The 27,735-nt window shown below is 32.6% G+C and overlaps 1 protein-coding gene across 9 annotated transcripts in view; it reads right to left on the bottom strand.

The window, feature by feature from the left end:
* The window catches only part of TDRD3 (tudor domain containing 3), a 173,171-nt gene that overhangs the window by 13,717 nt on the left and 131,719 nt on the right, over positions 1-27,735 (bottom strand). For all 9 annotated transcript variants that reach the window (XM_069467185.1, XM_069467176.1, XM_069467179.1 and 6 more), the window contains 2 exons: positions 23,260-24,113; positions 17,968-18,093 (listed from right to left, as the gene is read on the bottom strand). In XM_069467185.1, the coding sequence (XP_069323286.1) occupies positions 17,968-18,093; positions 23,260-24,113 (980 nt within the window). The remainder of the gene's footprint in view (positions 1-17,967; positions 18,094-23,259; positions 24,114-27,735) is intronic.

A 27,735-nucleotide genomic window follows, 5' to 3' on the forward strand; every position in this document is an offset into this window, starting at 1 on the left:
TATACATTTTAGTATTTACCATTCTACATAATCTAGTACTCAGAATAATATTCCAAGTATTGGTCTGCCTAGAACACAATGCTATTATTTCTCATGATGAAGGTACTCTATTAGGCAATATATAAATCTATTAGGCATCTAATCTTCCTTTAATGTTTTTAGCAATTGCTCAATTACTACTCACTCATATTGTGATTGCCATCAGGTGAAATCCCTAAAAACTACTCCCAGATCTATTGTATCCTATATTTGTAGAGAATTATTTTCTCAACCTAAATACAAATTTAGTTTTAAATTTAAGCACCGTTGAAGTCTATGCACTAATTTTGGCACAGTATTATCATTGTTATATTCTGAATAACTATGTAGCATTATATCAGATATTTCTGACAAGTTATTTTGATGATTTGTTAGTCTTTATTTTTGCAGAGCGAGTGGAAGTTAGAGGACTACCATCTTAAAGGGTAATATCTAGATGGGTAGTTAAAATGTAGCTTAATCTTGAAACTAGATTCTAGTGAAACTTAGATGATAAAGAGAGTCTTAGTATAAGAGTAAACTATTTTAGCAATGAAATAGCAGGTTAAAAGGAATAGGTTGTTTTTTTCCCCTATCCTACATAAAATACCTCTAAGTTCCTTGAGAAATACCAGCTGATACCTCTACCCACATACATCTTTCATTCTCTACTTAAAATCTGTGAGAACCAAGATCGAATGAACCAAATGGTTGAAAGACACTGTATCAGAACAACTTATCACACATTGAGAATAAACTTACTGCTATGCTGAACATTTTCATGTACATTATGACATTAAACTCATATCAAAATTCTCAGGTAGGCTGGTATCATTTACCGCCATTTATAGGTAAAGTGTAGCATCATGCTTTATGGTGTCAGAAAGTCCTAAACCTGAATATCAGCTCTGCAACTTACCAACTCAAAGATTTTCAACAAGTTATGGCTCTGAAACTATATTTGTAGTTTTCCTGTGTGTAAAATGAGAATACTAATATTTATTTTATGGTGATCCTGTAGATATTAGTTAATATACGTCAAGAGTCATACATGGTGCCTAGCACACACTAAGTATTCCAATGTTAATCATGGTTTGAACAGAAGAAATTCTAATCCTCACATTCTCAGCCATTTCTATTTTACCTCATTAAGTAGAGAATATATCTTCTTGTTATCTAAAACACATATTTCTTTCAGTATGCTTAAATTTATGATTTTTTTTCCTCACATTGAGATTTCAAAATACTCACTATATAAGGAGTTAGCTTTCTTTTTTAAAAAATTATTCTTTTTCCAAGCCCAGGAAACCTCAATCATTTTTGATGGTTAGATAGCTGAAGGAGGAAAAAGGTATCGTAAAGGTTTTCTCCAAGAATAAAAAAGATTAACTTATTTCCATCAACTTAGGTAAAAGAAAATTATACAGTATGTATCACCTGATTCAATTAAAACTATTAGACATACTATATTTTGCTATAGTGATTCTATAATGATTCTATATCTGGGTTTATTGAAATCTAGGAACCATATTTTAGTCACCTCTAATTCCACACCTGAAACATCTGAGATGGTCAACAGAAGTGGGGAGAACTGATTATATACTCTTTGGAGAATAATTTGCTCATCATCTTACAAAAAGGAAGAACGTAATAAATGTGTGATCATATTAAATATGTTCTTCTTGTTCAAGGATGAAGCTATTTTCCCTTTGCTATTCAACCATGGCCAGAATAATGAATGACAGCAAGAACAAGTTAGGAAAACATGAAGTCTATTATAGAGTTAAATATTTTCTTGGGTTTTTCAGATATTTAGTAAGTATCTTCCTGAAATGTATTAAAACAATCAACTTTTAAAATTCTTAATCATCTGTAAGATTATTTAAAGTATGCCCCTTTGTTCAATTTAAAACTCTTTCCCCTTCCCCCCAAATGTAAGTAGCATATTAAAAAGTAAATGGATCCTTTGGACTAGAATAAAGGTATCCATCAGTGAGGATGTCTACATTGCACAGCAATTTGCAAGACTGAGTATTATTAATTAAGGCTCAAAGAGAAATCAAAACGACTAAGGAAGTTCATGGTATTCTAACAGTTTATAAACTCCTTTCTTCAAAGTATAAAATATATGATACAATAGTCAAATTTCACTTTCATTATCTTTGAATAAGGGCATGACAGTCTTTTTAAAGCTGCACTGAAGTGAAGAGGAAAAGCCTGTCCAGGGTTAAACACTAATTTATGCAAAACCTGGCTTTTGACAAGAATCCTGTCAATGTCAAGCAGCAGGTACACTGACAGCAGGACTGGCCGAAAAGCTTTGTGTTAGAGCTAAAACGGAAATCGCTGATTTATGAAGGCTGTTACAAACTATGGGATTTTAAAAGTGTGAAGGAAAATGGTTTTTCATAAAGAAAAAAATGGAAATCTTTGTAATTTTTCAGCCAATACTATTAGCTTAAAGGAGCATAGTTCTTTCATTCTGTGAGAAAAGCTAATTTACTTTTAAAAGATTTGTGGCTTTTTATATTAGAGCTACATTTTGAGAGTCCTAATACAGAATTTCACTATATGAGTAGCATTGAAATACAAAAGGAAATTTTAACAGAAAAAAAAAAAAAGGAAAAAGAATTAGCTTGAAGAAAAGGATGGTGCAAAGAAGCAATTTGGATTTCCTTTCAAAAGAGGGATGGATACCCAACTCCTGATTGCTACTGCTGCAATTTAGGTTCAACAAAGATCACTTCCAGGAGGTAAACACTAAGAGAGGCTGCTCTTTCCAAAACCTTAAAGGAAAACTAAAGAAATTGAACCAACATTAATTAACAACCTATGTGCCTGGCATTCCAATCTATGCAGGGACTTAACAAAATGTTCGTTGAGCAGTTTCTATGTTCCTCACACAACCCTATGAGGTTACATGTTCTTATTAATATTTTTTCAAAGGAGAAAACAAAATTGAAGTTTAAAAAGATTATATATCTTGCCCAGGTTATGTTGGACGATAAAGTCCGTGCTCTTTCTATACATCTCAGTGGATGCAGAAGCTGAAGGAGAGAATTAGAACACATGAAACTCTTATAAGGTTTATAGAAACAGATAAAAATCAAGTGTTTTCCATCTCACTTGCATTTTAAATACATAATGAAATTAATAAAACAAAGTGGATATGATATTTAGATGCTATATTTCTTATTGTAAAACACAAAGTATCCACAATGCTATCTACTCTGAACACCATACACTCAGACTCAACTGAGAGAAAGAGCTACCTTGAAATGGCCACACTATCCACAAGCAGCAACTATAAGTAAAGAGCTTAGATTAATGTCTGGTACAAGGTTAAGTGTTCAACAAAGTGAGCTATTACTATTACTTCACAAGTATAAAATTCTGTTCTTTATAATACCAGATACAACATAAACAGTTTCTCTTTTATTGGTTTGAGTCAAGCAATTTAACTATTTTATCCCAGCAAGTTAAAGAGGTTTAGAATGAAGCACACAATGCTAACCTAGCTCTTATATGGCACTTTACACTTAGAAAGTGATTTTATAATTTATCAGTATTAATGACCAGTGTAATACCAAAGAGAGACTGAGAATCTGATCAATTAGCCACATGTTCACCTTTCTTCCAATGAAGAAAGGAATCCAGAGGCAATCTTTTTTACTGAGACAAATCCTATCAGCTTATGAAATACAGTAATCATCTTTATAAAATTCATCCAACTTAAAGTTTTTCCCTTCCTTGATATCTACAGACATGAAGCATTAACTCCTCCACGAACAAGAATACTGAGAAGGAAAGTATAATAAAGCAGTAAAATTCACCAATACAAATATTTTCACACCAAATTCTTCACATTAACTATCACACATTCCAAGACATTTATCCTCAAAGGCTTAGATGAATACAAATAATTGGTTTGTGTACTTAATTGGTAAGTTCCAACTTAAGAATTTATTACTATAATACTTTTTAAATAAGGGATGTTCATCAATTTCATTAATTTGGCAAACCTCAAGTATCATGTTTCTCTGTTTAATGAGCATCAAAACATGCAGTGGCATGAACTTTGAGGCAGACTATTTTTCTAAGCTCTCTTTGATCTTACTGAAAGACTACAAGTTGTTTAGGTTCTTTTTAGGACTTTTACCAATATTTTGGCATGGCAGCAATTAGAAAGAAATCAAGTATCCATAATGGGGCTGTACCATTCAATGCCACAGCAAGATTATTCCATGATAGTTTACAAATCAATTCTATTACCATGAGAGCATATGTTAAGACGATTACCTGGCTTCCTATTTGGATTTTGTTTTATAATTTCATAGCTAGTTGGTGGACACCACTTTAAAATTGTCATGCCAACATTACGGTGGACATTTAAAACAATTTTCCTCATTTAAAACTGTGTTCATGGTTTGAAAAATCTCCATGAAAAAGTCAATAATAGACACATGGATCAAAAGGTTAAGTTTCATGAGATTAAACAGTTTTTTAAATTATTTTTCTACCTCATTTTCTTACTCTCCTTCTGAGATAAGATCCCCAAAGGAATAATTTGGTAAATACCACAACTTTTTAAACACTGATATCTCTCACATGTCCATGCATACATTCATGTGTGTACACACATACACAGCGGCTCAGAATGCTCAAGTACCTAATTAACATTTTTATCTATTTCATGTATCAATACCTGGCATGAAGATGAACTCACGAAGGCCTGAAACTTTGTCAACACTTCTAGGATCATATTAATGTTGCTAGCAAGAGCCTAAAACCAGCTTTACAAGGCATTCTCCAACATTGAATTTTGCTGACATCCTAGGGCAATAATAGTCATTATGACTATGTAGATTTTCAAACATCAGCTTCCTAATGAGAACCTCTACTGAAAACTGGCTGAGTGGTTAACTGTTAGCTTATGCTTAATAAATATAGAAAGTGTGTCTCCTTTGTGTATCTACCTACCAAACTTTTCTTGCAGTTACTAAAAAACTATAAACTAAGACTGAATGGTTACAGAATGCTTCTTTCTAATTTTACTTTATTTGCTTTTACCTTTCAAAATTAGAAATGTAATACAAAATTACAAAAAGTTTATAAAATTGAACATATACACACAGAGGCGTGCACATAATTTTACTACTCTAAAACAGTCACTACCTTGCATATATTTTCATTCAAGTCTGTAGACTGCATTTATTCACTTATCATAAATATTTCCCATGATATTACAGCCTTCATAATGATCTTTTATCACAGCTGTATGACATTTCATCCAGCAGATGTATAATTTACTTTACCATTCTTTTATCGTTGGACATTTAGGTAGCTCCTAGTTTTTTACTATTATGACAAAGATAATCTCCCAGCAATTAGCTTTTGTCATTGACTATTTCCCTAGGAGATGTTAACAATGTGGGATTACTGGTTTAAGAGTTATGAACAGTTTTAAGTCTTGGGAAAAACCAAAAGGATCATAGCAATTTATGTTGCCATCAGCAATGTATAAGAGTATCCATATCACTGCACCCTTCCCAGCATGAGTGTTATTGTTTAATTTTTTCCACTAATTGGTAAATTTAAAACTGTACTTAACTGTTTCAATTTGCATTTGATTACTACCAGAGTTCAATATTTCTCTGTAATTTTAGTTATGAAAGATGACATTGCTACTTCAGCAAGAAACCATATTGAGCATAAGCCAATGGTTCAAGGCTAAAAAAATAAAATAAAAATAAAAATTTTAACAATGTTAATCTAATCATGATATGAGTAACTGTTATTGTGCTCTGTGGTAATTAGGCATTAATGGCAAGGAGTTCATGTAAGTGGCTATTATTACTATTACTTACACATAGCCAGGCCAAGCATTCTTAGATTGTGAGGGAGAGGTGGACAAAGTACAGCTACAAGTTCTTCTTAACACCCTCATACAGATCCCTTGGTCTGAACCCAAATATGCTCCAGAAGGCAAGTTCTCTTTCTTCCTTAGCTCCACACACCCTCCATAAACTGAGCACCCAATAAAGACAGCATTTTAAATTTAGTTTGGCTGAGGGAGGACCAGGACTTACTTTACTGAGAAGATAAGGCAAGTCAGATCTTACTTAAAGAGCTGACCAAAGAAATAAGCACCGAATCTCTCTCTCTTCTCTCTACTATTACTCCTCAGGTTAATTATCTAGGTTTTTCAGTAAAACCCTTGCAAGAACTTTTAACTCTGAACTATTTCCATCTCCTTTTCCACAGAGAAAATGAAAGGACTAAAGGCACCTTTATATTCCCACTTTCCCAGTCAACCTTACTAACTAATGAAAGAGTGAGCTGGGAACAGGATTTAAGGGACTTCCCTCTATCAAAATCTTTCTCCCCAACACTCTCTGAATTTTCATGCATTTGAGATTCTTTGATGTTTCTAAGCATGTAATTCTGGGAAGGTTAAGGAAGAAAACAGAGAGTAGGAAGGATAAAAAGGATAATAGTAGTCCACTCTCTATAGTGAAGATTAATGTAAACAACCCGGTTTTACATTCTTGAAATACTTAACTCTTAAGCATGCAGAGGATAGGAACAATAGTTTCAATATGGAGAGGACAGAGAGAGAAGCAAAATAACTTAAGTCATTCTAGACTGCTTTAAAAATGCATAATTGAGGACACTAAACTACAAAAGAATAGGAGAGAAGAAGGCCAAGCCTATGATAAAAAAAATTTGTTTCTATAGATCTTACAAAGCACAGGGAGATTACAAAGCACATTTATTTAGCATATTACTTAATCCTCACAACAACCCTGTACTGAAACTGAGACCCAGAGATATTAAGTAACTTACCCAAAGTCACATAGGTAGTAAGTAGCAGAGCCGGGACTCGAACCCAGGTCTTCTGATTCCTCCTGTGCATTTCCAGCTCCTCTGGAGCTGAAGCAGGGGCAAAAACGGAGGTGGAAGTAATTTGCCCAAGACCAGCCTTGCCCTCTCCCCTTCTTTCGAAGGCCAGGCAGAGCAGACATTTAACTCCATCAGTGACCCCTTTTCACCAAATCCTTTCAGGATAAAGCACACAGAATCTGAAAATGTTTCTCAGCCTTGGGTCCAAGAATGGCAATAAGTGGTAAATAATGTCAGAAGTTATTTTTCACTATGTTTTGCCATTTATATGAAATCCATTGGAACCTCAAAGCATACTAATTCTCATTTCAGAAAGAAAAACTTTTTTATAATTAAAATTATTTAAAGTAGTTTGCTTAAAAATTTTTTTTAGCAGTTTTAGTCAAACTTTTTAAATTATACCATTATAAAAATTATTTTGAAAACTGCCTAACAACCAAGACACCAAATCTACCTGTAACCTATTCTGTGACCACTTTTTTCCTATCTTAATCATCTTCCCTCAGTAATATTTTCACTAAAGCAATTATAACCATTAGAACGGATAGAAAATTCACATATTCAGTCTCTCCATAGCCAACTCTAAGTATTTTCAACAAATAGGAAAATGTATGCATCATCACCTTGAGATGTAAATCTTATATTTATTTCTAAATTATGCCTAAATGCTTTTAATGTAGCCTTTTATAGTTGTTTCTATAACAAAATTTGGACTTCCAGTTTTTAATTTCTCCAATAGTTCTTTAATTTTTCTTAAAGGAATCATATATTTTAATTTCCTATCTTAACTATTTATATTTCTTGTAAGTTTTAAATACATTCAATGAGAAATTTTATTTCCTTTGCTAATTTCCTAAGAATATGAGCATATAATTTAAATGGACTGGGCATATGACCAAGTTTTTACCATTTCTACATCTTTTTTTTTTTTTTTTTTTGAGACAAGAGTCTTATTTTGTCTCCTGGGCTAGAGTATAGTGGCATCATCATAGCTCACTACAACATCAAACCTTTGGGCTAAGCGATTTTCCTGCCTTAGCCTCCCAAGCAGCTGGGACTACAGGCACATACTACTAAGCCTGGCTAATTTTTTTGTATTTTGTAGAGATGGGGTCTCACTCTTGTTCAAGCTAGTCTCCAACTCCTGAGCTCAAGCCATCCTCCCGCCTTGGCCTCCCAGAGTGCTGGGATTACAGGCATAAGCTAACACGCTTGGCCTTCTACATCTTTTTTTAATAAGCTCCAATACATCTCAGTGTTTAAAAGCCTTTCCATTTTTGAGAACTACTATCAGTAGGGACAAGCGCATAGTGAACATTTTTATTAATCAGGGCATACAAAAGATCAACCAGAGATATGAATGCATTTGTGCTCAAAGTTTTTAGAGAATTTCTGAATTTTAAGTGATACTCTATTTAACCAGACTTCACTTGAGCACCAGTCCTATCTAGGTTGGAAAATATGCAACCTATTAGTTAAAAGTCACTTGACACCTTTAAGATGAATAAAAAGACAAACACTCACACATGACACAAGATGAAAAGAGAATGAGGAGGAAGAACTTGGATATGGCGGAAAAGGAGAGGAAGAGAAGGGGAACAAAAAGAAAAGAAAAAACGTTCACCTAGAATAGATAAAAAATTTAGACTAAGTACTCTCAAGCTCTTAATATATCTCCCTTTTCCATTTGCTTCAAGACTTCAATTTCATATTTTAAAAATCTAATTAAGTCTAACATTATTTTGGGTACTGATGGCCAAATTCACGATTTCCTGATAAGATTTATATTATCTGATCACCTTAAGAGAAAAAAATACATTAGTGTGCTTTCTCCACATTATTTTAAGTCTATTTACTTAAGTCTTTTCAAGATAAAATGTTCATTATAATGTCCAAGTCATTCATTATATAGTACCAAAAAATGGTTGCCAATACTTAAAAAAATTATATGTCCATAAATTTTGGAATTTAAACCATACAGAACTAAAATTACATTGACTTCTAGTATCTTCCTTTGTATAACAAGCTCTTTGTTAATCATGACCAAGAGGGTTGACCCTAATTTCCTAATCACACAATCTGAGAAAAGTGAGCATAATCACACAAGATAAAAATGCCAATAAAAGGTTGGTAAGGTTGTTAAAGTTAATAGGAGTTCTGAAAAGTCAATGTTGGGCTTCCCAAATTACTTCCTTCAAACTATCCCATTCACTTAATATGCATAACAAAATTTAATCAATAACCATGCCAGCAATGGTTCCCAGACTGGTACCATCTCAGTCTGATGGTGGCCTTATCCATATTTACTAGGTGGCTTCTAAAGGGAAGAAAACCAGTCTCTACTTCTCTTATATCCTTTTAGTTCTTTCAGCACATAGGCCAATCTATTTTCCAAAGTAGCTTTGTTACAAGAACTCAAAGAATATTTGGAAAAAAACTATCATATTAAATTGTCATGTATAGGCTTGATGTCTGAGGAAGGACTCTTTAGCAATAAAGGTGATCACCAGGACTACATCAATCATTCAACAAATAATTACTGACCTCCTTCCACTGTTACAGCTACCAACCCTGTTCATATACCAACTTAAAATTCTGACACCATCAAGCTCTAAAAGAGATGGTACTTACAGTATACACCTACTGATTATTTATAGAGTTCTGTACTTGTATATATCTACTGATAATTTATGGAGTTCCTTTGAACCTCCACTAGCTATTATCCAACAGTAGATTCTACCCTCATTTAAAATCATAAGTGTCTGGAAAAGGGAGGTTTCTTGAAATAAGAATATTTCCCCCACCAGCTGTTGCAAGTGAGCTCTGGAGTTTGATTTGAGAGTATTAGTTCATCTGAATAACAGCTGGCATCAGGAAAATAACAGGAGATTAAAAGCAGTTAAGTACAAGAAGAGTTTGTTTTCTGGAAGGCTTTGAATAACAAGCTTTTAACTAACTAAAACAACACTATTCAAAGGCTTTGGAGACAACACACTAGCCTATTGGTAAAAGAACAATATAAATGTCAATACAAAGCAGAAATTTGGTCTTTTAGGATTCTTCTTCTCCATTTAAGAATGTCCACATACTCAATGGTATTAACTAGCTTTGACACTTTTTTAATTTAGTAGCCAATGGCAGTTTAACACCACCAAAAAAGATATTTCAGATTTTCTTTGCTAATTTCCTAAGAATATGAGAATACAATTGGATTATTGAAGAATAACAAATGTAAAACCCAAAGAAATGATAAAAATACCTTATTGCTGGAACATATAAACATCATGTAGATTATCAGGTGAGAATTACAGAAAAAGACTAATATTATGAAAGCTACAATGGTAGTTTTCACAAAGGGCAATTTCTGAAAGCTAAATCATGAGTTTCCAGAATTAGAGTTGAAATAAAGTTAAAAGATCAGTGAGTTGTGTATAATTATATGTAAAATAAAATCTTTATTTGTATGCAACAAAATACTATTATTAATGGCATAAGTACTTAAAAGGGACATAAAATTTCAAGAATATATTTTGTCCCCTAGTCACAGAAAGGTAGAGTCTTGGAATGTGTTTGAAGAGAAATTGCTTTTTATATAGTTAGTCTCTATTTATAACATAAAATCATATTACTAGAGGTTTGGAAAATCTGAAACAATATATTCTGAAAATAAATCTTTACCCATTTTATAGATGGGAAATTTGAAAACTAGAAAGATTAAAAAAAATATTTAAGATGTTATCCAAGTACCTCCTATAACAGATTCTACATAGGGGAAAAAAAAAAGTTCCATGAGCAAATAACTTTGAGAAGCACTATATATTAGATACCATATCCTCTCTCTCAGAGATTTAAAACACATATTAACTTGTTATTGACTCAAAGAAATCCTATCAAAAAGTATACTTAATTTTTTTAACACAGCATTTTCCAAATTTGTTTAACCATGAAGTGGAACTAATGTTCTCTAAACATACTTCAGAAAACTCTATGCTGAATACATGAGTCAAGACAAAAATATGCAAATAAATAAATAAATGACTTGTATTCCTATGATGGTCTAAGCTGAGTAACTAGAACCTCTTCATTAGTTTACTTCTTAATAAACTATATGAGCTTTGTAAGGCAAATAAAATGTACTCACTGTTGCAGTATTTCCTTTCCCTTCTGCATGGAGCTCTCAGCCAATGACAGGCTACTAAGGGAGTTATTTCAAGCCAAGGTGTAAAACTCTTGCCAGTAGTTCCAAGTTTAATGGAACTGGAAGCTCTATAACACCAGAGTATTTCTCTCACAAGGATACAGATCAACTCCACTCTTTTACTAGAGGTGTGATGGTGAAACCTATTGCACATGATTCTAGAATAAACAGCATAGGTTCAGTAAAGGTGAGGAAGCAGCAACACATGGGTGACCACATGGGACTATACAAGAGAGTCGATAACTGACAACTCATTGTGATATGCAATCAACTATGTAGCATAAGCCCATTTTCAGCCCATCCCCATCAAGGTTCACCATCACTGACTACAAAAGAGGGAAGCTGCTTCAGAGGGAGTTCCATCTGAAAGGGAATAAAGTCTACAGTGCAATGAGCAACATTATTTTTCTGCACTTTTAGATGCAGATGAAAGAAGCTCAGAAACTAAAATTCACCAGAAATTCACCAGAAATTCACCAGAAACAAAACCAGAACTGCTTGCTTGTATGTGTGTGTGTTTTAATTCAAGAAGCATGCCTCTTCAGATTTTTAAAATCTTTAAAATATATTGACACGAGTGTCAAGGCATATGCCCAATATAAGATTGACCTCTTTGGGAAAAAAAGAAGTAAAACAAAACAAAAACATCCTTCAGATTCATTTATTTTACTACTTTATTTCCCACGCAATGAGTATATTAGCAAGTCTACTACATATATTGGCAAAGGAATGGTAAAATTCAGTGCAGTCTGAAATTACATCTTTCAAAGTCCCTATAAGTAAAATAAATAAAAATACAAAATTTACACTTCAAAGAGAACAAGCCTTGGGTCTACTGAATCAAAAGTGTCAAAGGAAAAAACATCACCTGACAATCCCAGCCCCCTTCAACTGTGGCTCTCATCCATGATGCCTCCTTAACACTACTTCAAAAGAAAAAAAACCAAACTATTATGTTGAGTATAAAAGTAAAGCATCATCACTTTACTCCTTAATTAACACCATATATTCAGAAATCCATATTTTAGGTTGCCGTTAATAAAGGAGAGACTTAGTAATAAAAGATTAATGTAATATCTCTTGATATTATTCATGTATACAAACAAAGAAGGCTGTGGATTTTTCAACCAGTTATGCTAGCCTGGTACATAATAGTAATGATATTTAAATAATTTGAGCCTTACATTGTTTTATAAACTATATTTAAAGTTAGAAACAAACCTGAGTATTCAAATAACTCTAAAAAGAAAGAAAACAAGTCTTAGGTAATACCCTGCCATGTTATTTCACTTTGGGAGTGATTTCACCTTTAGAAGGAAAAAAAAAAAAAAATAATAATATAATCTGTTCTTTCATTGCTCAATAAAAGAAAACTGATTACCCAGAAACCTTTTAAAGATGTTTTTATATACAGTTTCTTTAAACAGACATAATATATTGTCATCAAATATCAAAATTCAAGTAATACTTTGTATAGGTTCTTAAAATAGCATAAATATTCTTAGTATTAATTTAAATGGTCAAATAAAATGTCTCCATTGACTAGTATAGCCAGGTCAAAAGTAAATCTCAAGATTTTCATAATATCCCATTAGGTTTAGCTATCACCAACTGAATTTGGGTTTTTAGGGTGAGATATGAACAGTTTTTAAGGTGACATATTTATGCATATGGAGTGCATTTATGAATGAATTCTCTCTCTCTCTATGGCAGCAGCTTTTATATCTCCAGTAAACTGCTGTTGTATAAACCACAGCTTCCCATAGGAATCACAGGAGGCTGGGTATTAGAAGAAATAAATACAGCACATTTAATTCAACCAAACTTTATTAAAAGAAAACTTAAAGATACTGCACGGAATCCCCAAATTCCATGGCCGATGATTTGAAGATTATGTTCTTAAATGGGGATAAACTAGCTATACAATTTCCTTCTGATTTACTCTGTTGTTTATATTACAAAAGAAAATGAGCTCTACTCATATGGCAACCTTTGAAAGGAAAGTTTCCCAAAATATATATGGTGGAAGACAATGTATAGTTACCTTAACCAAATTATATTTTTAGTGTAGAAATTCAAATATGGAAAAATTATAATCACTAATTTAAGAATTTATCAGTAAGAATGAAAAAACTTTGGGACTATGATCCAAACACATGCTTGCACTTCTTACTAAATACTAATTGGCAGAACCTCGTTACATAATCCTAATCTTCCTTTGAAATTAATGGTTTCTATAACAATTATCTTCTTTTTAATATTACTATGATCTTGTGATTCAAATACAAACTAGATATAGCCTAATTTTATCACTATGCCATTAAAATTACTAACATGACCTTGTTCTAATACATTTAGGATTCATTTTTAAACCTATTAATTTATATATCACAACTCCTTCCTCATTAAATAGGTTAGGGGTTATTTTGGTTCTATGTTTCTTTTTAATTTATTGATAGAATAATTTATGGCTTTTTATGGATGTTATTTGAATTTGAAAAGGTAACTTTCAAATGTGATTCTTAGTATGCCATTATGAAATAAATTTTGTGCACAGTTACTTCAAAACTAAAACTTGAGATAGTTCTTTTTTTCAAAGTATGCTAACACAAAAATAAGTACTTATCATAAAAAACAGAACCCAAACCCTCCTAAAAACAAATTTTACTTTTTAAATAGATAAAATAGATATATGGATAAAAACTTTTTAAATAAATAAAATTTATTACGTTATACCTTCTTCTTCCATATTAAGTTCACCTTCAAACTAAGGTGAAATAAAATAAAGACATACACATTATTTAAATTAAAACTTCAGTAAACAAGATTTTCTCCATTTGTATTTTGTTTCAAAGCTTTAAGAAGTAAGAATAAAGACACTAACGAGAGATCTAAGTTTGTTTCATGTAACAGAAACTCTAACTCTCTTAACTTTGTGCAGAAGGCAGGGATTTTTATGTGTTTTATGGAGTTATATATACCCTTCACCTAGAACAGTGTCTGGTATCTAACAGATGTACAATGAATATTTGTTGAATAAATGAACATTCCACAGAAAAACACTTAAGATAGGATAATCACCTAAAAGACAATAAAAATCCACCTGACGCTTTACAGAATTACTGCCCAAGATGATATGTATGTTAAGGTCTTAAAACTAACAATTTTCTATACATTCATAATTTTTCTAGTTGGAACAATGGCTGAACAATGATCATTTCCTGATACCAAAAAGCAGAAGATACTATGAACTTTTAAAAAGAACATTTACACATCAGCATATTCTAAAATATTTCTTGGGATATAAAAGTCTCAACAGAAGCTAGATCATAAATAGACTTGGAAAATCAATACTTGATAGTATAGTGTCTTCTCAGGTTTAGAAGAGCAATTCAGAACCAACAACACCCCCAAAATACAAAAGGTTTGCCTGAATAGCAGCATTAAGGTATTTCCAGTGCTTCCAAATTGCCTGTGGCATTTTTTTACTGGTTTCTTGGAATTAGTTTGAGTTTAAAGGAACCAATTTGGAAAGGGCCTGCAGGGAACACAAATAGCAGGTTTTCTTTGCCCCTAATGTGTTCTCATACAGTGGTAAGAAATATAAAATAATGTTTTCTCATATATAATTTTACAAGTAAAACACAAGACTCCATAATGCTTCATTTACTTTGCTAAAATAAGAAAACCCTGTTATTTTCAAAAAAACTGATTCTTTGAAAAAAATAAATAAGTTAGAGCATTTACCCAGTTAATAATGAGCTGTGAATCTCACACTATGTGTGATAATTAGGAAGTTCACTACAATAAAGACACTAAATTAAGGCAGAATATCTTATGATAACCAAAAGAAACAGGTGAAATCTAGCTAGAACAAATAAAGTATGACTTATCAAAAAGTTTAACAAATCATTCTGAAGAAAATATTTAATCATAATCATAACATATACTTTGGCAATCTACAACATTATCACTGTGTATGTTCTGGAAGTAAGAAGGTATATCCAGATGGAAAGAGGAAATAGATATTTGGCCTACAGACAGAGTCAAGGCAAATAATTCCTAAATCTTATGAGAAAAACATTAACACTTAGATTTAAAATATTAACTTGATATTTATTTTAATTTTCCATACAATACATTTTGACTTAGTCCTTGAGTCTCTTAATATTTCATGCTTTTTATTTAATGATTTATCCTTACACCTTTAAGAGGCAATACAAGCAACTGATTTCTATAAAGACTTTTGGTTTATAGGCAGGCTTGATTGTTTTTCTGCAAACTACTTAAAAAAAATCTTCCCTAAATGATCACTGAACACGGAAAACAAGAAGTTTTCCAAAATCTTGTAACAATAACAAACATAAACCTTAATAAAAGATATAATACCATTTCACAATAAAAAAATAGTAATGCACATATATAGTGCAAGAGTTAAAAAATTACAAATTCCACAATCCATCGTGTGATTGTGCTAAGGCCCCTAACAACTTCCCTGCACCTTTGCAGCCGTTTAATTTTTCTAGCATGACTTAACAGTTAAAGTTACCTTCTTACTGGGATAGTGAATGTTTTGTTTTTGATAATTTTGTACATCTTTGATTAACTTAAAACTTGTTACAGGTCCCTAATTACAAAAATAAATGTACTCACAGACCCCACTATTAATCTCTCAGAGGCTAACAGAACTCTACATTACATGTACTGACCGCCACACAGAGTGTACTTCTTCAGGGGCTTTTTATCTCTATGCTCACATATATATATTTTTTTTTTTAATAGAAATGGGTGAAGATACATTAAGTTGGTGGCCTCTATATTTCAAGAAGGAGACGTTTCTCTCAACTAAGTTAATTATTCATGTGGATAAAGAAGGCTGATCTTTTCCTCAATAATGATGTGCATGATCCAAAAATGTTATATTAATTTATGCAAATTCATAAAACGTCAACAATCACTTGATTACAGAAATAGGTGGAAAGAAATACCAGAATCTCCAAAAGATTTAGTGAGTCTATCCTGCTTCTTGTTGCAAAATATTTCAGGCATCTTATAAAAGATTTTTAAGTTGACCGCAGAAAAAGAAAATAGGTTTTTAAAAAAAAGCACAATAAAGCATAGATGAGTATTCACAAATGTGTAAGAAGACTATGAAAGTACTGCTGTGGTTCAGAACAGAATCACTAAATAAGTTGTGACACCTGATAAATTTATTGTGCAGCTAAGTTTACATAGACCTAAAATCAAGGATAAAGCAATGAGGACTATTAAGGGAGAAAAAGGAATAGTCACTGACTGTAGAAAGAAAATTATCACTTCAGGACCAAACACGTCTGAATAGAAGAGCTACAGTGAGGAATAACAAACGTGCTCATCAGTTATGGCCACCCTGGAATAGCAAAAGGAAGGAGAGAAGAAACAAAGTAAGAAAACTAAATTTTTCTTTAGGGAGAAAAGAATAAATTAATCTCATTACATCTTCTAAAAAAATTTAAAAAGCTAAATAACATAAGAACTCTATTTTGAATATTTGACTGCTATTGCTAAAAATAATTGGGAAGATATAATGAATAGCAAACCAAGACTCAACTTTTAGAAATACAGAGTCAATAAATAATTACTTTACCATCAAAACTAGATTAAAAGTATTAATGAAAAAGAATGAAAATAACTATCATATGAGAATCAGAAGGGTAAAAATATCATTATATCAAGTTTGTTCAAGAAAAGACAGATATAAATTAGATATTGGTGGTATTTTACTTCTTAGGGAAAAAGCAGTTAAACTTTAGAGAATGAGAGTGAAGGAAAGGATCTCTTAATTAAACATAGAAAATGACAATCTTTTCAATACTAAAAAGGTAAAAACTAAAGATCCATGGCCTAAAACATGATTACTGCTATTAGGTTTTTGTTGTTGTTTTATTTATCTTTTTAGGGGGCAGGATGTGAAGACGGGACAGAAAAATTTTAAAATACCAAGACTGAAAAGCAGCTCATGAGAAAACAATGTATCTTTCAATGATGAAAGCTACTGTCTGGATGATATAATTTTCTAGCATATCTGATATTTTAGGGAAATAGCAAACAATAGGCTTATAGTGATAACTTTATTAACAGCTATCCACAAATTAGAGAAATGAAAGAATTAAGAAAAACTTTACTAAACTAATTTTAATGTCTTGCACTCCTGTTTTTGCCTAAATGTAGTTAAGGATCTATCTGTATAAAGTCACATAAGTCCCATATAAAATGGACTCCATGAGGCCATTAAGTTCTAAGTTACATCATCAAAGTTATCACACAGCTTTGACATAACGTTTGCCAACAAAACTAATCAAATAATTATTAAATACAGATATTTATAGTTAATCTGTACATATATAAATACGTATGCAGTAAATGTATGAATTCATGTTTAAAGTGTTTTCCTTAATTTTACACATAATTAAAATAATAAACAATATACATGTATCCAAGAGAGATTTAAATTTGACAACTGCTGGACATGATTTAGTAAAATTTAAAGTAACAAACTGGGAAAGAACAAAATATGCATAAAAACCCACTTTACACATACAAAATTTTGGCAAACATATAAATAAGGGCACCTATTTCCAAAGCATAATACAACAAAGCATTATACAAGAAAAGTAATTCCAATGTATTCATGTTTATTGTAGTTCAGTGTAAGAATTAAATTAAAATTTACTTTAGGGGTAGCACGTTATAAGTAAATTCAAAATAATTTCCCACTTGCAAATTTTGTATAACTATGACTAATCTTTTAGAGCTAAGTATTTTCTTCAAAATAGCTTATGCCTTTGTACAGAATTTGGATCACGTACCCATGCCTCTGTTTGAATGGGCTTGATATTGCTTAGTAGCACCTCTTCATAGTTTCCATAATCAATGAATTTAACAACTGCCGTCATACCCGAAGAATGGAGGGCTTCAACTTCTGCCCGGTAAAACTGAGGAGGCAAAAGGAGTTTTAATTATGACAATCAGTATTGTCTACAAAGGGCAATATTTGATAGAAATGTAAATTCTCAAAGTGTTCCAATGTGTAAATTTTTTAAGAAAGAAAACTTACCTTTGGATAATGCTTTGACTATTATTGATAAAACAGTTCTTATATGCTAATCAGATTATATAACTAAGAAGTAATTTACTTTAAAAACAGAAATAATGTGACAAAAATAAGTGGCAAAGAAGAAGGCTCATTGCTTCACTCATCTCAGATGGCTGTGCTGAGGCAGAGATGTCGGGCAACAAATAAGCACATTACTTAGATCCAGGATTTATAGGATTAGAGACACTGGAAGTCCAGAAATTTTTATCAGTTTACTCAAGTGATAACTGGCTTTGAGAAGTGATGCATATTGACACACTCACAAGGAACCAATTTACACAAGAACTGCAATTTTGAAATGTGTTAAATTAACTGGGAGTAGGTTTTCTGATTGGAGTACTCCTCCAATACAGGTCAACCCATTCAGGACCCAACTTAAGTCTGAATGCTGCTTAGTAAATGTGAAATGGAAATGCAAAACAATTTGCTCTTAAGGAATATTTTCTTTAAGCTAGGGTAGTTGGATGCTCTACCGTAATACTACTCTAACAGTATCTCTTAATAGGCTCATCAGAATCAGAAAATGCTAACGGCAACAACAATTCGTATTTTTCACAACCTTCTAAAAATGAGTTACCCTTGATATACTAGAAAAGAATTGGTTTTTAACTAGTATATTATTAGCTAGTATATTTAACTTTTAACTAGTATATTTCATATTACAAAGGTATTATGTGACTCTATGGTGTTTCCTTCCCAGGTCTGGATGCTGGCAAGTTTAGAGACACTATGCTGGAATTTTCCTCTTCTTAGAGTTCTTGGTATGCTTTCCTTCTCTCTCTTCTTCCTTTATTTCTTAGCCTAATACTTTTGTGTTCTGTGAATTGTTTTGAGTATTCTGGATATATACTTCAGCTGTAAGCTTGTCAGTTCAGGTAAGTTCAACAAATATGCTATATTCTAGCATGACTCAAGAAGTAAACTGATATGCTTTTAAGCTTAGTCTTTGTCCCTTGTGATGCTGTGAGGCTACTGACGGAGTATAGTATCCCACCTATTTGCCTTATATCTTCAACTTTCTAAAATACAGCCTGACAAAGAAGTCGGTTTTTAAAAGTCTCACTTAAGAAACCCTGCTCCAAATAAAGCCATGTACAGATAGTCCCCAAGACAGTATTCAATAAATTATAGGAGATACTTAATAGCTTATTATGCAGTAGGATTTGTGTGAGATGATTTTGTCCAACTTTAAGCTAACAAACATGTTCTGAGCACATTTAAGGTAGGCTAGGCTAAGCTATGATGTCCAGTAAGTGTATAATGTGCATTTTCAACTTATGATATTTTCAACTTACAATGGGTTTATTGTGCCATAAGCCTGATTTAAAAAAATGCTAAAGTCTGAATTTATTCTACAGGTGAAAAGATTAACTAGAAAGAATAACATGGTCTATGACCAGGATCACAGTGGCAGCAGTATCAAGGACAATTTAAGAAGGTTTAAGGCAAGGAAACCAATTTGGAGCTTGTAATATTTCAGTTGAGAAGGGGAAAAAGAAGTGAACTAGTTTTGTCAGTACAGAAGAAGAATTCCCCCAAATTCTCAAATCCTTCTATGGAAATAAAGCTAGAGAGAATGTAAAGTATTATGAGAAATTTTTTAAACAATAGCTTATACTAATTGATTAATTATCTCCAAAACATCATTACAATGAAATTAAGAAAATTATGATTTCTTAATGGCAATTATAGTCAATTCCTTCTCTTAAACCTCTACCCCTGTCTCTGGCTAGAAAATTGGAACATTGCCTATTCTTGACATTTAAAAGCTACCTCTTCAGTTAGTGGTTTCAGAAGATAACTAATTCCATCTCTTTCACAAGGTATTATTTACCTTACTCCCAATGCTTAATAGTATAATCTATTTAGAATCCACAGTTCCTCACTAAAATTGAAAGTACACATCCAATTTAAATCAAGTAGTCACTTTAGAGGATCATCTAATTACTCTAAGAATACTCTTAAGCTCAAAACATTTCGGAAATTGTTAGGTACCATCTTTTAGACCAGTGGTCCCCAAACTTTTTGGCACCAGGGACCAGTTTCATTGAAGATACTTTTTCCATGGAAGGTGGGATGGGGGTGAGCTGAGGTGGTGGCGAGTGATGGGGAGCAACTGTAAATACAGATGAAGCTTCACTCACTCGCCTGCTTCTCACCTCCTGCAGGGCAGCCCCTCAGTTCCCAAGTTTCATGGAAGACAATCTTTCCATGGACTATGAGTGAGGATGAGGTGGGAAAGCAGAGCTCTGCGGCCCAGTCCCTCACAGGCCATGGACTGGTATCAGCCCGTGGCCCAGGGTTTGGGGACTGCAGTTTTAGATGCTATATTACATAATTTTGAATATATTCAGCAGAGGTAATAGATGAATTCAGTATTATTTATTTTTTGAGATAACTACAATTAAGATTAAAGCCTTATTAATAATTTTATCAGGTATTTGGGTAATAGCCCAGCCAGAACTATCTGATATATCCCCAGCACCTGGCACTTAGCACTTACTCAATTATGATTTGTTGAATACTCAATTAATATTTGTTGAAGGAACTTGTCTGTCAAGTCCAATTATCTGAATCCCTGTAGGCCTATTATTTTTCTCTCCTGCTTCATTTGTTTCTGGTCAATCATTCATATTTACTCATTCATTTACTCTTTCACTCTCACTCTCTGTTTTATTAAACCATGGCTCATAACTTTTTACAGGATGCCAGACATTGCAGATAAAATATTAAAGAGGTTTTAGAAGATGTTATTTTTCCTAAAAAGAGGATTATATATATATATTTATTTATTAGCAGGCAGAATACACACAGACATCCTTGATCCTTTAAAGGGTTTATTTTGGCTTTGTAAGGGTTGTCTGTTTTAGTTTTGCCCTTACTACACAGGGCACAATCCCTGTGGGATTTCAATAGAAAGCCTCAGTTGTTTACCAAGCCTTTCAAACATTATTGAATTTGAACTCCAATCTCTTACTTCTGCTCATGTCAAGGCCACCAACAACCCCACATTGTCCAATACAGAAAACACTTTTTCATCCTCACTCTTAACCTTTCACAGAAGCATCTGAAATAGTGGCCATTCCCTCTATGGTAGACACTGTTGGCTCGGTAAACACTGATTTCCAACTACTTCAATTTTTCTTTCCTCTACAATGACAGAGGGATAGCTAGATAAAATGAATCCCCCACTACCCAAATTAAATAATTCCTGAATTCTGGAAAGTAAGTGGTATGAGTTGTGAGATTAAGAGTCTCGATAGTGAAAAGCACCTGCCTTTGCTTTCTAAGCCTCCCTGATAGCCAGAGAGTAGCCATGTGAAATAGTTCCAACCAATGAGATTTAAATAAAAGTCTGCTGGTATTCCTGGGAAGGCTTTTGCTTTTCTGGAAAAAAAGAAAAGATACATAGTGCTGTCTCCTCTTCTCCTTCTAGCACTGACAGCTATAGATGCTACTTCTACACAAATATTATCCCACATTCACACAAAAATCTTAAATGCCCATGCCATCCAGCTGCATAACCCTTTATTCCTCCTTGTTCTATTATCAGGCAACGCCTAATGTCCTGCTTATACTTCATCATTCACTGAACACAACAGGGCCTGGGTCCTGATTCCAAGTCCTATAGCAACTTTATAAAGGATCTGTCCAAATTCCCTAGTCTGAATTTCAGTTCCTTGAAATCTTCAGTTACCTTTACTTTCACCATTCCCTTTAGCCACACACTTGCATGAACACATCCTTACCTTATCAACTGAAACTACTCTACCTATGAAATGTTTATTTCAAATATTTGTCCTCTTTGACCTGATTCTCACATCTACCCTTCATATCCTTCACTCTAACTCCATTATATCTGTTGTTATTACCTTGCTAATATTTCCAATCCCCTCATTCCTCTACCTTTCTCATATATAAATGTCCCCTCCAGAATTAGCTAATTAACAGAGTCAACAAATAATTATGAAATCCCTACACTGTGGGAGAAGCAGGACTATGGAAGAAAACTAGACAGACATAGTCCAGTCCTCTAGGAACTTAATACCACAAGAGGGGAAAGAGATACCAACCCAAGAACCAAAACCAAACATATTTACAAATTATGATAAGATTTAAAAAGTAAACAAGGCACTGATTGAGAAAGTGAATAATGTAGGTAGAAGGATGTAACAGGTCAAAGGAGGCTTCTTCTAGGGGTTAATGCTTGAGTCAAACCCTCAAGGATGGAAAGAGTAGCTAGTAGAAGAACATGTCAGGCAAAGGGAAAAACGTGGGCAAAGGCCCTTCTCTCTCAGGGTCCCTCTGTCCTTCTCCCCTTCCTGCTGTCACTGTGCTGGTCTTCTGCCTTTCAGGCAGGCTCTTACTGGATCCTCTATATTCTTTTTTGCCCTCATCTTCTGGTTTTCCTTCTGCCTTTCTCCTACAATTTTCCTCTTTTCCTTTTAGCCAGCATATAATGTTTAAATTATTGGCTTAATAATTATTATTTATTATAAGGTAAATAATTAACTTATATTCTCTTAATTATTGTTAAAAAGCAGGCCAAATGTGTACATTTTCTTTAAATAAAGACCTGAAGAATTTCATTTTGTGCCATTCAGCTGATTTTCTTCCTTGTGAATCAGTATAATGTTACCAGAAAGAAAATCAAACATTTGTAACTCAGCTGATAAACGAAATAAAGTTCAACTTCACTTCATCACTTTTACAATACTTTTCTGATAAGTAAGCTAAAACCAAACCTAACCAAAGCAAATCTTATGGGACAGATTCTCCCTAAGCATCCATAAAACATATTAAATATTTTGTCTATCTTCTCTTTTATACATTATATAAAACATATATACATCTAAATTTATATAAAATTTGTATCTATAAATATGTTCAAAGGTACAACTGTAAAACAAAATTCATAGTCCCAAAGTAATGGTTTTCTATAAAAGTCCTATTAGAACATTACATTTATTAATGTTAGTACAAAATATCTTTAAAGTATCCATACCTTGTTGTCTTCCCAATAAAGTGCAAAACATTCATCTCCAGGCTTCCACATTTTTGCATACTCCATAGGAATAGATGATTCTAGTACTTTTTCTGGCTTAATTGGTCCAGATCTTCTTTTGGGCCCACTATTGTAAAATATTTTATCATCATAGGGTATAGCTGTGAGGGGTCCTGCTGGCTGCTTAATAGGTCCTACTCGTTTTCCTCTCAGAGGCATTTCTGTCTCTCCATTTGGAACACCAATGAAGCTATTACTTCGAACGGGATTTAGGCAATTGGTATTTACATTAAAATGTTTTTCAATTTTTATACCACTGAAAGCTTCATTACTCATCGTTCGTGATTTCCTATCATAAAAATGATCAGGATTAGCTGTTTGGTTTTCTCTTTTTCCACGTTTTTGATTATTATAATCTATGGATTCTTGAGGAAGTGGATTTTCTTTTGCCTCTGCATAGCATGGACCTTTTCCTGATCTGCTTTGCATAGAGTTATCTCTTTTTCTAAAAGCACCATCATTGTGCTGAGAACCTAATGGATAAGAAGTATCTTTAGTTCGGTCATATCTAGAATATGGTCTATCACACTTGACTCTCTCTTCAGCCCATACATCAGATCCTGAACAAGTATTCAGTCTCTCAGAACCTCTATTTCTAGGTAATCCGCTGCCCTCTAAAATTGACTTTGAATGTTGGGAGTCTCTTTGAAAACGAGGAGGTTTTTCATTTCTTGGCTGCCTGCTATCATTTCTAGGAAGATGTCTTGGTTGATTATTTTCTTTTACTCCATTCTGATCAGTATTTGACAATCTATGTTGTCCCTGATGAAGCTGCTGTGGCTGTGACTTAGGTTCTGAAAGGTAAAAGTATATCATTCACACAATTAAAATGAAGACTCTGCATCAATATTTCATTATTTAAAAATGCTTAAAAATTATTCTAATACAAAATTATTGAAGTACTATTTTAAAATCTTCCCCCATCTTCCTATCTCATTATCTTAATCCCTCTGTGCTTCCTTAGAGTCTTATATTTCTAATGTAGACTTTTCTAATTAGCCATATTAGTAAACCATAATATGAATCATGAAAAAATTGTGGACAATCAAAAGCCATTTGTCTTTGTCCTGAATGTTTGCATTCTTATAATATGGCTATGTGTATATGCTATTCTGGTAATTCATTTCCCAAAACATTAATGAAATAGAATTGCAAATTGCTAACTCAGAAACTGCTATGAAACTGCACAAGTACAACCCTTTCTCCTTTCTGAATCCCATTCTAATTTAGAAACGTACAGCTATTATTATCAGTCACGTTCTAGCCTTTGCAAAAATGTTCCTTCTCAAATCTTTCTGGATCTGGAATTGTTAAATGTTTATATTACAAAAAGATATCCTACTACAGAAAAGGGTCAATAATTTTCTTGATCCATCAAAGTAATTAAGTAAGAGTAGGTACTACTTGGAAATACAGAAAAAAGTGTCAAAACTGGAAACATAGAAAAAAGTGTCAACAACATTATTAAGGCATAATAGTGCATATAATGTCCAACTTGAAAGCAAAAGCAGTAACACGGTAAATATATATTTAAAATAATTTTAAAGGCTGTATTTTACATAGCATAGTGATTTTTATTCTATTTAAATTTGTACCATATCATTTATACTTTCCTCCCTCATTATTTGAAATAGCATGTCTATAACGTTATTATACCAAACATATTGATTAGTCTTTGGTGTACATGTCTTGTTTCTCTTGTCATATACCATAATCAACATGCAGGTCATAATTATTCTTTTACTTCCCCAGGGTCACAACGGTTCCAAAGAGAGGCATTATTGACATTTTGGATGAGACTGGGTTCCCTGCATTGCAAGAAAATTAATCTTATTGACCTCTAGACACTACATGCCAAAAGCACCCTCCCCCAGCAACTCCAGTCACTTTGACTACCAAAACTGTCCCCACGCATTTCCAAGTCACTGGAGGCAAAAAGATATTATGTAAATTGTTTAAAACAACAGGAATAAAGAGAGATCTGTAAAGGTTCCTGAGTAACAAAACAGGTCACAGACTAAAGAGCAAGATTCAAAATGGTACCCCCCAAAAAACAAAAAAACAACTTCTCAACAGAACCAATGGAAGACAGAAGCCAATCTAATAGGCTTTAAATATTTTCAAAAGGGAAGACTATTTCCTAAGTAGAATTCTATATCAAACACTCATTAATTGTGACAAAGAATAAAGATTTTTCAAATATGCAAGACTTCAAACATTAGCTAAGACCATTTAAAGAGACATCTTTTAAACAGTCACTTTCTTCCCAAGAGTATCTGCCTTATAAACAAAACACAAATGTCTTATTTTAACTGTGGTCAATATTAAATTTTTCTTTAGAGAGAAGAAAAATGGCCACCTCTAGTTTCTGTTGGCATTGTTCCTTGTCCTGGAGTAAAGATTCAGGAAAGCAAGAATAGTAGTGACCATAATCAGGATACAAACGAGCACTTTCGGCAGAAGGCATGTATTGGCATTTGTTCCAGATATTATTAGAGAATAAAAGCAGCAGTTGCCTCTTGTTGATTATCTGCTATGTATAGGTAGCCCACACTAGTACTTTATACACATCAATAGCCCCCACTCCTGAAACAACACCAGCATTAATTTTATAAGACAGATGTTATGAAGCTTATTTAACAGAGAAGCAAGGTCCCTTGTACAGTACATTAAAGAAATTTTTCAGCTTCCAAAATAAATAAAACATGAAGGTGTTTTATTTGCTGTCAGCTAGGTTCAAATAAATATTTGGGGAGTAAGCTTTTCCTATCTTCTGTTTAGGGATCAATTTTTCTTAAATTATTTCAGTCAGGACCACTGATATGTGATAGGAGGTACAAAAAATTTAGGTCATCACGAGAGTGACTAAGTATCCCAGACTACAGATGGAGGCTGGATAAGCATGTATACAGAATAAAAATTCAACTAGCTTTGGCATACGTGTGGGAGAATTTGACTTCAATCCATCTAAAGGAAAAAATGAAAAAATTTCTAATTTACAATTTAGAATTAAGGGGTGCTCAGTCTGTGGAACTATATTGCAGTTATGTTAATAGGAAAATATCAAGTTTCATTTATTTCTAGATCCAATCTACTTAAAGAATTTCTGGATTTTTCTATTATTGTTCTTACTAACATCTAACTACTTCATTTATATACTCAACCACTCTCATGCACCAGCTTTCCTATTTCAAAAGTATTGTCCCAGAAAAGAAAACAAGAAATTTTTGTGCAGCTTATTATGTTTAACAAACAAGCAAACTTAGGAAACTGCCTGATAATAAAGAGAAAAAAATTATTCCATTCTACTTTTAAAATATTATCTTCAATTACTGAACTGATGATGTACATTAGACTACAGAATAAAACAAGTAAATTTTACTAATAATGAACATACTTCCTTTCCATTATTATGCTGAGATAATATAGTGAGCATAAAATCAAAGGAAAAATTCTTATTATTAAAAATAAGAAATTCCATTAAGAATAAATTAAATAAACTCACAGAGGTAGAAAGTAAAAATTGTGCTTTTAAAAGAAGATAGTTTTCATATATCTTCATTTCATTCCAAAATGAAATAAAGGCCAAGAAAGAGAGGTCTTTAAATGTTTCCTCATTCTCAGATTTCCTTAAACCCAATACCTTTTATCTTAGCTGGTTAAGTAATAAAGTCATATATAAAGTAAGTATTTTGAAACTGAGCTAATCTACTGGATAAATAATAGATAATGCTCAATTACTAAATTATGGGAAAGAGGATTTTAATAAACTAATCAACTGGAAAGACAGCTCCTCAGTTCTCCAGCCAGAATCTAGTTGCTCTCTGCCACAATTTTTGAGAAGGCATCATGATTCCAAGCTCTACAAGATACCAATTAGCACCACAGGCCAGGTCTATAATCACTCTAATAATAAATATACCACGATATTTTTCTGTACAAGCAACAGAGTAAAATCCACTACCTTTTTTTTAAATGACCCAAAGGGAAAAGATGGGAAAAAAGCATTAATAGAAATTGGTAACATTTAATATTAAATAGCAGAAAATAAGATTAGCAAAAATAGAAAAATGTATTACAATATAGACAAAACCGTGAAAACAGTGAAAAGATCAAGGTGATAAAAGCTCATATAACAAAACTAATCAAAGAATGCTACATGAGTTTAGTATGACTTGAGCTAAAATGTTCCTATAATAGCAGATCATGAGTTTCAAAATAAATATTTACATATTTATATACATAAATAATTAATATATATAATTGTTTTATGTCACCATGATTTGAAATGCAGAATCATTAAGAATAAATTTATTAACTGTCACAAATCATTTGAGTCTATATATAAGAATGTACTGAATTAATCAGGCAAGTTAAAATATTAAATATTTTTTCACAGAATATTCATTATCCAAC

This window comes from Eulemur rufifrons, chromosome 4 (assembly GCF_041146395.1).
Source record: "Eulemur rufifrons isolate Redbay chromosome 4, OSU_ERuf_1, whole genome shotgun sequence".
NCBI classification, from domain to species: Eukaryota; Metazoa; Chordata; class Mammalia; order Primates; family Lemuridae; genus Eulemur; species Eulemur rufifrons.